The 13,137-nt window shown below is 36.3% G+C and overlaps 1 protein-coding gene across 5 annotated transcripts in view; it reads right to left on the reverse strand.

Moving 5' to 3' along the window:
* Positions 1 to 9,535: 9,535 nt before the first annotated feature.
* Positions 9,536 to 13,137, reverse strand: part of RCOR3 (REST corepressor 3) — a 52,873-nt gene continuing 49,271 nt past the window's right edge. For 3 of the 5 annotated variants that reach the window (XM_030302626.1, XM_030302625.1, XM_030302629.1), the window contains 2 exons: positions 12,632 to 12,873; positions 9,536 to 12,165 (listed from right to left, as the gene is read on the reverse strand). In XM_030302626.1, coding sequence (XP_030158486.1) covers positions 11,821 to 12,165; positions 12,632 to 12,873 — 587 coding nt within the window. In that variant the 3' untranslated portion in view covers positions 9,536 to 11,820. The remainder of the gene's footprint in view (positions 12,166 to 12,631; positions 12,874 to 13,137) is intronic. The other 2 variants (XM_030302627.1, XM_030302628.1) reach the window with 2 other exon arrangements.

The following is a 13,137-nucleotide window of genomic DNA, read 5'->3' on the forward strand; positions in this document are numbered from 1 at the left end:
TAGGCACTCCACGAACCTTACTGTCTCTCCCTGTTCCCTTATACATCTTCTCTTATCGTTGCCTACTTCCTGACTCATTACCCACCACCCCCCCATACCCTGACCAGCATCTACAAGTCATTGTTGATATGTTTTGTAAGGGTATATCTCCTTTCACTGGCTAGAAACATTTGCAGGTGCGCACTGGGCTCCTTGTACTGTCATTGACTATGATTCCATGGTTTCTCCCCCCTCTTCTTCCCTATCAACTGAATAAAGCAGGCAATTTGTCCCTAGAATCATATCTGAGCTTTAAATACAATGAAATCAGATGCTGGGACAGATAGAGAATCTTTAGTTGTGGGGAGTTGGGGCTGCATGACTTCAGGGCTAGGAAGTTGAGAGAGAGGAATTTTCAATAGGTGTTACTGTTAGTCAGAACTAAAGGTCATGTTCCCAGCTCCCCATGTTGATCACAGAATCCTGGGCAGGGTGTCTGGGAGAATAGAGAAGACAGACCCTGGGAATAGACCAGTCTGATGGAAGAGATATGATCCCTTTCTTCAAGGATCTTGAGGATGGAGGGGAAGGACAGAATGTAAATGTACATAGAAAACCAATATTAAATACTTGCAGGTTATAGCTAACATTTATTGTCTTATTATACACCAGGTACTGTGCTCAGTGCTTTGTTGATATCAACCCATGTAATCATCAGCCCTATTTTATAGATAAGAAAACGCATGTCTTGAATAATTTGCTCAATTGCAAAATTCTTAGTTTGGGAAAGGTGGGATTTTAACGTTGGAAGTCTCGTTCTAGGGCTCATAACCACTACACTGCATGTAAATTCAAACAGAACAATTTTTAGAAGGAGATGAATGTTAGCAATTTTATGTTCTGAAAATATTTGCAATGTTACAAACAGAATCCAGTCTTCAAACTAAATCCATCTAATAAAAATAAGGGCAAGATTGGTATATACCAACTTTTTACACCGAATAAAAGAGCTAAACTTTTTATCTATCTCATATAAACACTCTAAATTTACACCCAAACTTCAGAAAGACATGGCTTTCAGCTGTTTAATTTGCTGGATAAATTAATAGGGTAGGTGATTGTAGCCCTGGTTGTCAATGGAAAGATTGTGTTGATGGAGAGGGGAGGACGCCACCTACTGGAACAATAGATGGATGTATTACCTTCCTCAAGCTGCCCCTGTGTGACAAGACTGATCAATACAAGCAGTTAGTTAGAGCAGAGTAAAAGGTCATACCTTCCAACACCTAGAGATCAGTGAGATGAGAAAAAAGGAAAAAAATTCTTCTTGAGACCTAGATTGCATCTTTAACTTCCATTGTAAGTTACCATGGAAATTCTTTGCCCATAATGGAACCACACGCGGAAAGTGTGATATAGCAGCAAACCACTCTCAGGCAAAAAGCAAAACCTCAGGGTACTGAGCACATAGAACGCTCACTTGCTCGCTAAGTAGGTCCTGCATCGAGGCAATAAATGAATGAATATCTGTGGGTTTTCTGAATTTAAATTCTTGACCCAGTGATATGTGGTCCCTTTGCTTTCATCAAATAACCTTTACCTCAGTTCTGCCTGTCAGTGAGCCCAGCAAACACCACAAGAGAGGCAGGAAGTGCTGGGAACAGGGAGCTTCTCCCAGGATGGATATAATTTAAAAAAACAAAACAAAACAAAAGACTTGTTTTCCAGATACTGTTTTTCCAGAGGTATATCCATTATCTGGTAGTACCAGAATTTACTTATCCATTCACCTAATGAAGATCATCTTGGTTGTTTCCCATTATGAAGTAGAATTAATTGGCAGTTATGAATAAAGCTGCTATAAATTAGTATGCAGGTTTCGGTGGGATATAGATCTCCATATAGTCTGTATTTGTTCCAGAGGATCACTCTCTCAATATACACATTCCTCCCTCCCCTTCTCTGTTCGTGGTTTGATTGTGTAATTGTCAGCTCTTTTGTTGCAACAATTAGATTTTTATTGTTTTAAAATTAGGCCTGCTGTCTTCACTGTTTGCTTGGCCAAATGTGGATTCTGTCCATTTTGACAGTTCCTTTAATAAGATTCACACATGCAATTCCTATCAGTGCTTGGAAAAACATTTTAACATATTAACTCTGCATAGTCACTGTAAAGTATTAAATATATATATGTGTGTGTGTGTGTGTGTGTGTGTGTGTGTGTGTGTATTAAGGTTATTATTTAGCCTTAGGAACCATGAAGTAAGATTGTGGGTTTGATTGGCACAATCTGGTTTTGTTAGACCTTGTAGTAGGTTGGTAACAAGGAAGACCATTCATTATTTGATATTTCTCTCTCTCTTTTTTTTTTTTTTTTTTTTGGAGAATGGCGCCTACTCTATATGGAGAGATTTTAAACAATGCTCTTGTAACCCTGGTTATCCACATCCTCTGTTTTACAAACAGGACAGAAGCATTAAGACAGAAAGGTATATGCTCAGAAAGGGTTTAACATGGGGAAAACTGACAAATTTCAAATGCCTTTGACTCTTACAACACCTCTGTAGTCCATGACCTTGCCTCTCTATCCTGAGAAGTTCCATATGATCCTCAGCAGTCACAATAAGGGCCTCTCATTACAGTACACCATTCTGGGGCTGCTGCATCCACTGCACACACTTTGGTTACATTTCCCCCCCCCCTTTTTAAACAAATTTACTGTCATACTTTCAATACCACAAAATCCACCCAATCAATGAATTTTAGTAAATGCATACAGTTATGCAACCATAAAATTTTAGAACCAACCCATCACCCTATGTGTCCTTTTGTGTTCCATCCCTACTCCCAGCCCTGGACTCAGGCAAGAGGGGATCTGCTTTCTGTTTCTATAATTTTGCAGTTTCTGGAAAATTTATTTAAATAACTACACAGTATTTTGTGTCAACTGGCATAATGGTTTTGAGATTCATCTAGTTTGTTGCATATACCAATAGTTTCTCCCTTTTCGTTGCTGTTTAGTATGCCATTGTATGGATACACCACATTTTCTTTATCTCTTCACCATCTGATGGGCATTTGGATTATGTTCGGTATTGGGATATGAATAGCGCTGCCATGAACATTTAAGCACAAGTTTTTGTATGCACATACATTTTCATTTCTCTTTAGGTAGATACTGAGGAGTAAAATTACTGGGTTGTATTGTATGTGTACCTTTATTTATTTCTCTTTTAATTTTTTTTAACGTTTATTTTTGAGAGAGTGAGAGACAGAGCACGAGTGGGGGAGGAACAGTGAGAGAGGGGGACACAGAATCTGAAGCAGGCTCCAGGGCTCTGAGCTGTCAGCACAGAGCCCAACGCAGGGCTTGAACCCACGAACAGTGAGATCATGACCTGAACCGAAGTCGGACGCTTAACCGACTGAGCCACCCATGTGCCCCTGTATGTGTACCTTTAATCTGTTAGAAATTGCCAGCTTTCCAAAGGGGTTGTATCACCACATCATACTGCATTTCTACCAGCCATATGAGAAACTTTCGGCTTCTCTGCAAACCTGGCAATGGTTAGTACATATTGTCAATCTTTTTAATATTAGCCATTCTAGTGGGTATTCTAGGTACCTTATTGTGGCTTTACTTTGCATTTCCTTTATGACTAATGGTGTGACATCTTTCCATGGACTCATTTGTTATTTGCATAACTTCTCTATCCAAATGTCTATCCAAATTTTCCGCCCATTTGAATTGATTTTTGTTGTTCTTGTCTTCTTATTGTTGTAAGAGTTCTTATTATTGGGTTCTTAAGAGTTCATTATACGTTCTGGATACAAATCTTTTATCAGATACATGTTTTATAAATATTTTCTCCCTGCCTTTTTATTCTCTTAGTTGTATCTTTTTGAAAAGATGTTATTAAATTTTGAAGAAATCCAATTTATCATTAATTTTTTCTTTTATGGATCATTCTTTTGATAATGTATTTTATTCCAGGAGTTTATAGTTTCAGTTCTTACATCTAGGCCTATGATCCATTTCAAGTTAATTTTTTTGTGCACCGTGTGAAGTAAGGATCAAGGTTTTTTGTTTTGGGGGCGGGATTCTTTTTGGCATACAGACATCTTATCCTTTCTGCCATTGAATTACTCTGGCACCTTCACTGAAAATCAATTAACCATATATGCGTGAGTGTACTTCTGGACTCTATTCTGTTCCATTGATCTATATGTCCATCTTTACACCAATATCACAGTGTCTCTATTACTGCAGCTTTATAACAAGTAATCAGTTAGTGTAAGTCCCCAGTTTTGTTCTTCTTTTTCAAAATTGTTTTGGTTAATCTAAGTTTCAGGTTGGCATTTGTTTGTATAAATAAAGTTTTGTTGATAAATAGCCATGTCTGTTGATCTATATATTTTCTTTAAAAATGTTTTCTTCTTATTATTATTTTTTTTTATTTTTAAGAGAGAGACAGAGCTTGAGCTGGGAAGGGTCAGAGAGAGGCGGGAACACAGAATCCGAAGCAAGCTCCAGGCTCTGAGCTGTCAGCACAGAGCCTGACATGGGGCTTGAACCCACAGACCACAAGATCATGACCTGAGCCAAAGTCACATGCTTAACCAACTGAGCCACCCAGGCACCCCTGATTTATATATTTCCTATAGCTAGTTTTGAACTACATGGGTAGAGATGAGTAGTTGCATGCAATAGGTGTGGACTGCAAAGCCTAAAATAGTTACTGTCTGGCCATTTATAGAAAAAGTTTGCTGACCCCTGGTCTAGAGCCTTTACATCACCATGTAAATTTTGGAAATAATCTGACGATTTGTACAAAACAAACCTGCTAAGATTTCAATAGAGATTGGGTTGAATCTATGAATTTGAGGAGAATTACCATCTTAACAATATTAAGACTTCCAATCCATAAACATGGTGTATCTCTCAATTTATTTAGGTCTTCTTTAATTTGCCTCAGCAATATTTTATAGATTTCAATGAATAGGTCTTCACGTCTTTATTAAATTTATTCCTATTTTACTTTTTGACACTATTGTCAACAAAATTGCTTTCTTAATTCTATTTTTAGATAATTCATTGCTAATATATATGTAATTGATTTTATATCGAACTTGTATCCCATGATCTTCTTAAACTCATTTATTATTCTAGTAGGTTTTTGGAGATTTATTTTTTACATGCCATCGTCCACAAATAGACAATTTTTTAAAATAAATTTTTGTTCTTCCAATCCGTATGCCTTTATTTTTCTCACCTTTTTGCATTGCTAGAAGCTCCAGTAAAATGTTGAGTAGAAGTGGTGAGAACAGACATCCTTCCCTTGGTTTCAATCCAAGGAAAAGCCTTCAGTTAAGTGTGATGTTACTTATAGGCTTTTTGTGGATGGGTGCTCTTTATCAGGTTGAGGAAGTTCTCTTGTATTACTAGTTTTCTGAAAGTTCTTATCATGAATGGGTGTAGGGTTTTGTCAAATGTCTTTTTGTGTCTACTGACATGATCCAATGGTTTTTTTTTTTTCCCTTTGTTAATATGATATACTACAGTGATTTTCAGCAGAGGGTGATTTTGCTCTCTGGGGGACATTGGGTAATGGCTGGAGACATTTATGATTGTCGAACTGTGGAGGGGGCTGGTGCTACCGACACCTGCTGGATAGAGGCTGAGAATTCTGCTATACATCCTACAGTGCATAACAAAGAATTATCTAGCCCCAAATGTCAATAGTACTGAGGTTGAAAACCCCATTACATTAATTGATTTCTGACTGTTAAATGAGATTTGCATTCCTGGGATACACAGGAATGGGTTATGTCATGAAATTCTTTTAGGATACTGGTGATTTTATTTAATATTTTCCTAAGGATTTTTGCATCTCTGTTCACTAGAGATATTAGTCTGAAGTTTTCTTATCTTCATTTGGCTTTGAATCAGAATAATAATGCTCTTATAGAATGAGCCCTGTATTTTCTGAGTTTGTGTGGGTTTGATATTATGTCTTTAAGGATTTTATAGAATTCATCAGTAAAGCCATCTGGGACAAGACTTCTCTATGTGTGAAGATTTTTAAGTTACAAATTCAGTTTCTTTACTTAATTCAGATTTTCTCTATCTTCTGAGACAGTTCTGGTAAGAATGTGTCCATTTCATTAACCTTTCCAAATTTGTTGGCATAAAGTGGTCATAATATCCCTTTACTAGTTCTTTTAGTTTCTGTAGGTTATACAATGATGACCCCTCTTCCAGTTTAGATTTTGGTAATTTGTGCACTTTTTATTCTTGATCTAATGTATTTTGTTGATCTTTTTGAGAACTACTGGTTTCAGAGATTTTTCTCTATTATTATTTCATTTATTTCAACCATCTGTTTACTCTTTTCTATTTCAGTTGAGTTTACTGCTTTTCCCCCCGAGCTTTCAAGGTAGAAGAAAGCTTAGATGACTTATTCTTTCTTCCTATGTAAAATAAATACTTAAAGATATAAATTTTCTCCTAGGCACAGCTTTGTTGCATCCAAAAGATTTTTAGATACTATGTTTTTACTTATTTTCGGTTCAAGATATTTTCTAATTTCTCTTGTAGTTTATTTTCTGACCCATAGCATATTTAGAAATGTGTTTCATTTCCAGACATTTGGGAATTTCAGAGATTTGTTGCTTTTTTAAAGAATGTTTTTAAAAGTTTACTTATTTATTTTGAGAAAGAGAGACAGAGTGTGAGTGAGGTAAGGGCAGAGAGAGATGGAGAGGGAGAATCCCAAGCAGGCTCCACACTGTCAGCGCAGAGCCTGATGAGGGGCTTGAACTCATAAACCATGAGATCATGACCTGAACTGAAACCGAGTCAGAGGCTTAATGGACTGAGCCACCCAGGCCCCCTCTGTTGCTTATTTATAATCCCATTGTACTTAGAGGACATTCTCTGGATGATCTGAATCCTTGTCCACTTATTAACACTTGTTCATGGCACAGAGCATGGTCTATCTTGGAAATATTTCATGTTTATTCTGTTGCTGGGTAGAATGACCTATGAATTTCAATTAAAGGTAAAGATGTTGATAGTGTTGTTCAAGTCTTCTATATTCTTACTCATTTTTGGTTTTCATGTTGTCAATTTATGAGAGATGGTTATTGAAATCATGGACTTTAATGAGGATTTGCTTATTTCTTCTTGCAGCTCTAAGAGGGATCCTCTGATGAATGGGCACCTTTTCATTATTAAATGACCATCCTTGATAATATTCTTTGCTTTGAAATCTTTGACATTAGTCATTCCAATTTTCTTTTGTTAAGATGGGAGATAGTCATCTATTTCATTAGTTTTCTATTGCTGCATAACAAGTATTGCCCCCAAACCTAGCAGCTCCAAACAATACGAATTCAGTTTCTGTTGTAAGAAATTAGGGCACAGCTTGGCTGAATTCTCTGCTTCAGAGTCTCTCATAGGAGGCAATGCAACCAGAGAATGCAATCATCTGTTAACAAGACATAAATCACAATCTTTTAGCCTAACCATAGAAGTGACATTATCACCTTTGCCATTTCTTATTGGTCAGAAGCAAGTCACTACATCCAACCCACACACAAGGGCATGAATACCAGGAAGGAAATCTTTGGGGGCTGTTCCATATCTGTGCCTCTAATCTGAGGTTATTATGGGATACTTCTGAGACTGTTTTCCTGTACTTTTGCCTTCATGGAGTTGGGAAGTTCCTTAATTCTATGAGGTTTTGTCATAATCTGTCTCCATCTGCTGGTCGTACCTCCCCTGGCTTTCTAGCACTGCTAAGTGTTATTTTGATTTTTGTTATTTCCTGTCAGTTCAGTAAGATTTTGGAAGGGAAGAAAAATAAACTGAGGATTGTAGAGGTGAAGTAACTTGTTCAATAGAGTTGGAAAAGAGTCATCACAGTAGAGGGAGGATTTTTTTTTTTTTTTTTTTTTTAACGTAAGTCAAGCAACAAGCCCTTCAACGATCGATTGTTTTAACTCTTGGAAAAGCTACAGCATGTGAAAAAAAATGGTCTTGGGAGTAGAGGCCTCTTGAAGCCAAATCCTGCCAATCATGAAAGCTGTTCTGGGCAGTAAGCTAAGTAGATAGTTCAAGAAGTAACTTTTGTTGTGGTGTTAATTCAGGACCTCCTTAGTTTTGGTAACTGCACCCCATATATTTAAATAAGATTAGACCATATAACAGAGAAAAAAGACATTATATAAAGCATCCTGGGAGGTTAGCCTTTCTGCCATTTTTATTGTGAAGACTGCTCCTAGATCTCTACAGTTTGCATTCCCAGCATCTTTTCCTTAGAGACTCTGCTCACCCAAATTCCAACTTTAGGATTCTCAAGTTTCAATTAACCACATTGTAAACACCCATTCCCTTATCAGTAAACAATGGTCTACTTTAAATCTGGAAAACATCTCAACCCAACACTAATTCCTGGTCTTCATCATTCTCCCTTAGGTGTGCCAGACTTTTGCAAGTAAAGGAAGGGCAAATAAAGCCACATGGCCTTTTGATACAAACACACATCCAGGAGCAATTCAGTAATTTACTTCCCAACTCCATTGCTACTAAAACTTATTGCTGCAGAACATTCCTTCACTGAGGTAAAGTTATGATACGGATTGAAGTTAGGAGGGGTTATAGGTGACCTATTTTGTCCTAGGAGAAGGCAGTTATGTACTCCCAGTAATGCTGCGAGAAAATGAGGTCGCTTCTTACATTTTATATCACGTGGTTTCTCAGACTTGATTATTGGATTCTTTCTGCATTTACTTATTCGGTTATCTTCTTATGGATATCTATAATGAATGCCTAACTTAAAAAACTAACAGACGTTAATTTCTTTTTCTTATGTTTCCTAGTCCAGATGTATTCGTCATTTTGGAGAAACACAAAGAGAAACATAGATCTTGCTCTGAGTTCTAAGTTGGATTATTAGTAGCTTTGAGGAGACCTTGATACTCTAGTGTTAAGTGAGCAGCCATTATTAACATGTCTGAGTAATATTCCTTGGATAGCAGGAAGAAACATTAAAATACTATAACATATTTACCAACTAAACTTGGTACTTCAACAAAAAACTTGGAATATTATTTTTTTTTAAATCATGACTGTTACTTTTTGCTTATTCCCTACATTTATTCCTAAAAAGAATGCTGGCCTATACTAATACAGAATTTTATATTTCATCTTTATTCTACATTGTTACTCACTTAATTGTAAAATTATTAAGGAAAAGTTATGATCAAAACTTACCTTTACCTCCATCCATATTACACTGGAATTAAAGAATATATAAAAAATATTTTTTCATTAATATTACCAGGCATATCAATAGTGTGATTTATTTTTAGTTATGTAATGAAAAAAAATACTTGGGTGTAGATTTTTCAAAAATGATAACCTTGACATTATGAAATGGTCATTAAAATATTTCTAGATTTTGCTTTTTTATAAAAACCAATAGAATTTCACAGTGAAGAGGTCCTAAATTCCTCATACAGCATGAAATTATATAAAAATAGAAGACATAGACACCTTTAACTCTTTAATCCTTTGATTAAGCAGCAAGCATATCACTCTTCCAGGCCAAACACTGCTTAAACAAAAAAGAAAATTAATGGCGTGCAAAATATTTACAAAATATGCAAAGCACACAATAAGACATCTCACTATATACATGTGTCATATTACTAATGAAGCTCAGATTTTTCTACTGTGTGCTCTAGTGTACGTAAATAAAATCACAGCACATCCCTCAGATACAGCATCTTGGCCCACGGGTGGGATAGAACAGATTTTTAAATGAATCATAATATACTTAACAGCCGGACAGATGCTGGTGCTGACCAACGTGACTGACATGTCCCACACACTGTATACTGAAGGTCTACTGACGAGAGACAAGACAATAAGAGCTGTATAATATGCACATATGCAAGACAATCTTTAGAAAAATGCTTTAGATATTTTCTTTTAAGATATATAACTGCCCCCCCTCCCCTCGTGGCTTTTAAAGTAAAAATAAGTATAAATTCTTGAATATTAAGGATTTTAAATCAGATTTTTATCTAGTTACAATCCAGGGGCAGGAACTATTTAAGATGATCCAATGAGAAAGAAAAGACACACCCTGGAAAAAGTTTGTGCCAGAACTTAAGGTCCTTCTGAAGAAGAGTGATCTAAAACTTCAAAATTGAAACTAAACAATGAATTTAAATCTACAGCTCTTTTAAGGCTTTAGAGCCAATGGTAAGGATTATTTTTCCAATATTGAGAATATATGACTTCTCAAAACATAAATTAGGGCCTTAGATGTTGTCAAGTAGTTTTAAATATGAGAATGTAAATGTGCAAACATTTAGCCTTATGTTTCACTAGGATAGTAATCTAAGTGATCTGTCCCTTTGCACAAGTCATGATTCCAATATGAAATCACTGTATCAAAAATATTAGTAACACATTGTTGAAATACTATTACTTGCAAAATATTCTTTGTAGGTACTTAATGATTTATGAGTTCAATTAAGACTTGAAATGTTTTTGCTTCTTTATAAAAAGGGGTCTCAGCATTTTAAGTTAACAGCACAATTGTGACAATATACTGATACATCTTTAGATGACACAGAACAAATTCTTAAATTTATTTTATGAAATAATGTTGATGATTTAACCCTAAACCAAACCCACAAGCACAGGTCGGCTGCAAGGAATACACAAATGTATCCAAATAGTACAATAGAGATTTATCAAGAAAACATCCTTTATATTAAATGCAGACCATATTAATAAGTATGAGGGCAATTTTAAGTCGGAACCTAAACACAAAAAGGGTACTGTAAATAAATGCTTCCATAACCACTATCTCCACGTTACTGACAAAATATAATTCTCTTCTAACGTCCCCGAATATAGGCAACTAGTTAAAAGCAGATAGCATTTAGAAACATTAAAAAAAAAAAAAAAAAAAAGTCAAAATTAACTCCATCTTCAAGGAACTTAAAGACACCGTACTTCAACAAATTAAGTCCTCATTTGTACGTAAAATTATTATTCCGATCCTCTTATTACTGATAGATGATGGGTCAATGACCTTTAAGCAAGGACTTTGTACTAGGACCCTGAAGTGTATGTTAAAGGGTTAGTAGGTTCAGTACATTCTTTGTGGTTTCATATAATTGCTTTGCAATTGATTAAATTGCTTTCTTTTAAAGGAATATATTAAAATTCCTTTGGAAAAAAAAGCAAGATTTTTTGAAAAAAGGGATATGCACTATAATTTCTTAAATATGCATTAAATGAACATATGTCAAAATCTGAAATGCAGGCTATTTATTCTTGCACTCCTAACATAGGAAAATGTTGTTAAAAATTAAATTAAGGAAGAAAGAAAAAAGTCAAACATCCTTAAGAAACTTAAGGAGTTTTCACAATTCCTAAGTCAATATTCCTGTACTAAGAGCCTTGACTATGAAGAGGCAGAAATATAAAGAATCTCAATAAAATAAATACAGTAAAAATAAAACAAGAAAACCTTGGTATATAGAATACTTAATCTTTTTTTTCTTTTAATGAGATCATGTCACTGAACGTATACTCTACAAAGGAGGCTAACCGTAGGCTTTTTATCATATAACATTTAGTTCAGTTGCATGAACTAAAAAATTTCTTAGACATCCACTTATGCTAGCCCACTGCCACAGAACTAGTTCGCAGCCTCAGTATCTAGGAAGGATTATTCTGTCCTCTTTTGCATCAGTCTGATGAGCACTGGTATAACGGTAGGGTGAAAAGTTACTGTAGCTCTGTCCAATTTAACTCTAGTGCAGTGAGGACTGTGAATCTGTCTGAATTCCGATAAGTGACGGTGGCTGTTGACCACCGACCGTGGACAACACTGGTCTTGGGTTTAGACGGGGTGGCATAGAATTAGCAGGGCGAATGAGAGGTGGTGGAGGCTGATTTAAAGTTGGCCGGGGTTGGATGAACCGAGCCTGCTGCTGGAGTGGAGGAGGCTGCCGGTGAAGAGCAGGGGCAGCAGGCAGTGTTGGACGAAGAAGTGGTGGAGGCTGGTTCAGAGTGGCAATGGGGGCTGTTGGTGTTGGAGTGGATGATGGGGCAGGAGGTGATGGACCCAGAGTCCGAGGAGCCTGTGGGGTCTGTGCCTAGAGGTGAGGAAACAAAAATACATGTATGAGATGATAGTTCCTAATGAACTTAATACAACATAGTTTGGGCTGTCACAGGAAAAACAAAACAAATCAAAACAAAACAAAAACGTAACACCAGTGTTTTTTGGAAGCACAAGCTTCTTTTATTTTAAACAAAACAAAACAAAAACCAAAAACCGAAAAAGCAACGAAGCTACCAAACAGGCATCTTTATTAGTAAACAGCTTAACACTGGAAATAAAAATAAAGACTATGAAAGAACAATACACTCTCCATTCTTCTGGGATCAGAACTTAGCATGTCATTAGGACTTAAGAGTCACGAGAGAGGCACCACTGAGTAAGTGTATTGTCAACCGTTCATGCTCATTTAGCTAGTCCTCTGACAAATTAACCTTACAGAACACCACACAAAATGATTCCTCAACTCATATGAGCTCAAATTCCATACACAAACACACCTCCTCTTCTTCATCAGTGCTCTTCCCTGATGGCACATTAGAAGCACTTTTTGTCTCCTCCCCTAAAGCAGAAGCATCACCATTAGAAGCCTGGGTTCCTTGTTCTGCTTCCCACTCCTGCAATACCTCCTCTAAGTTAAACCGACGCCTGTAGTTTACAAAGAAGTTCTTCACTTGGCCAACAGTCTTGTTGCCAATTACATCTGCAATAGCTTGAAAATCTTTACCATATTTGCGGACACCTGGAAGGCAAAGTAAATAATACACCTGTGAAGGATCAATAAGGAGAGCTGTGTGTACTACACATCATGCACACACAAAAGATACCAGCAATGAAAATCCTTTCTCATAAACTCTGCTCATTTCTCAATTCTGAGATAGAGACTAAGATATCAGGGTCACAGATGAAAACTATCAATTACGTCATTTCATCGAGCCAGCCACTTGCCTTCAACTGAACAATCAGGAACTTACCATTTTTTACATACTCAGTTATTTTCTCCAAT

Source organism: Lynx canadensis, chromosome F1 (assembly GCF_007474595.2).
Source record: "Lynx canadensis isolate LIC74 chromosome F1, mLynCan4.pri.v2, whole genome shotgun sequence".
NCBI classification, from domain to species: Eukaryota; Metazoa; Chordata; class Mammalia; order Carnivora; family Felidae; genus Lynx; species Lynx canadensis.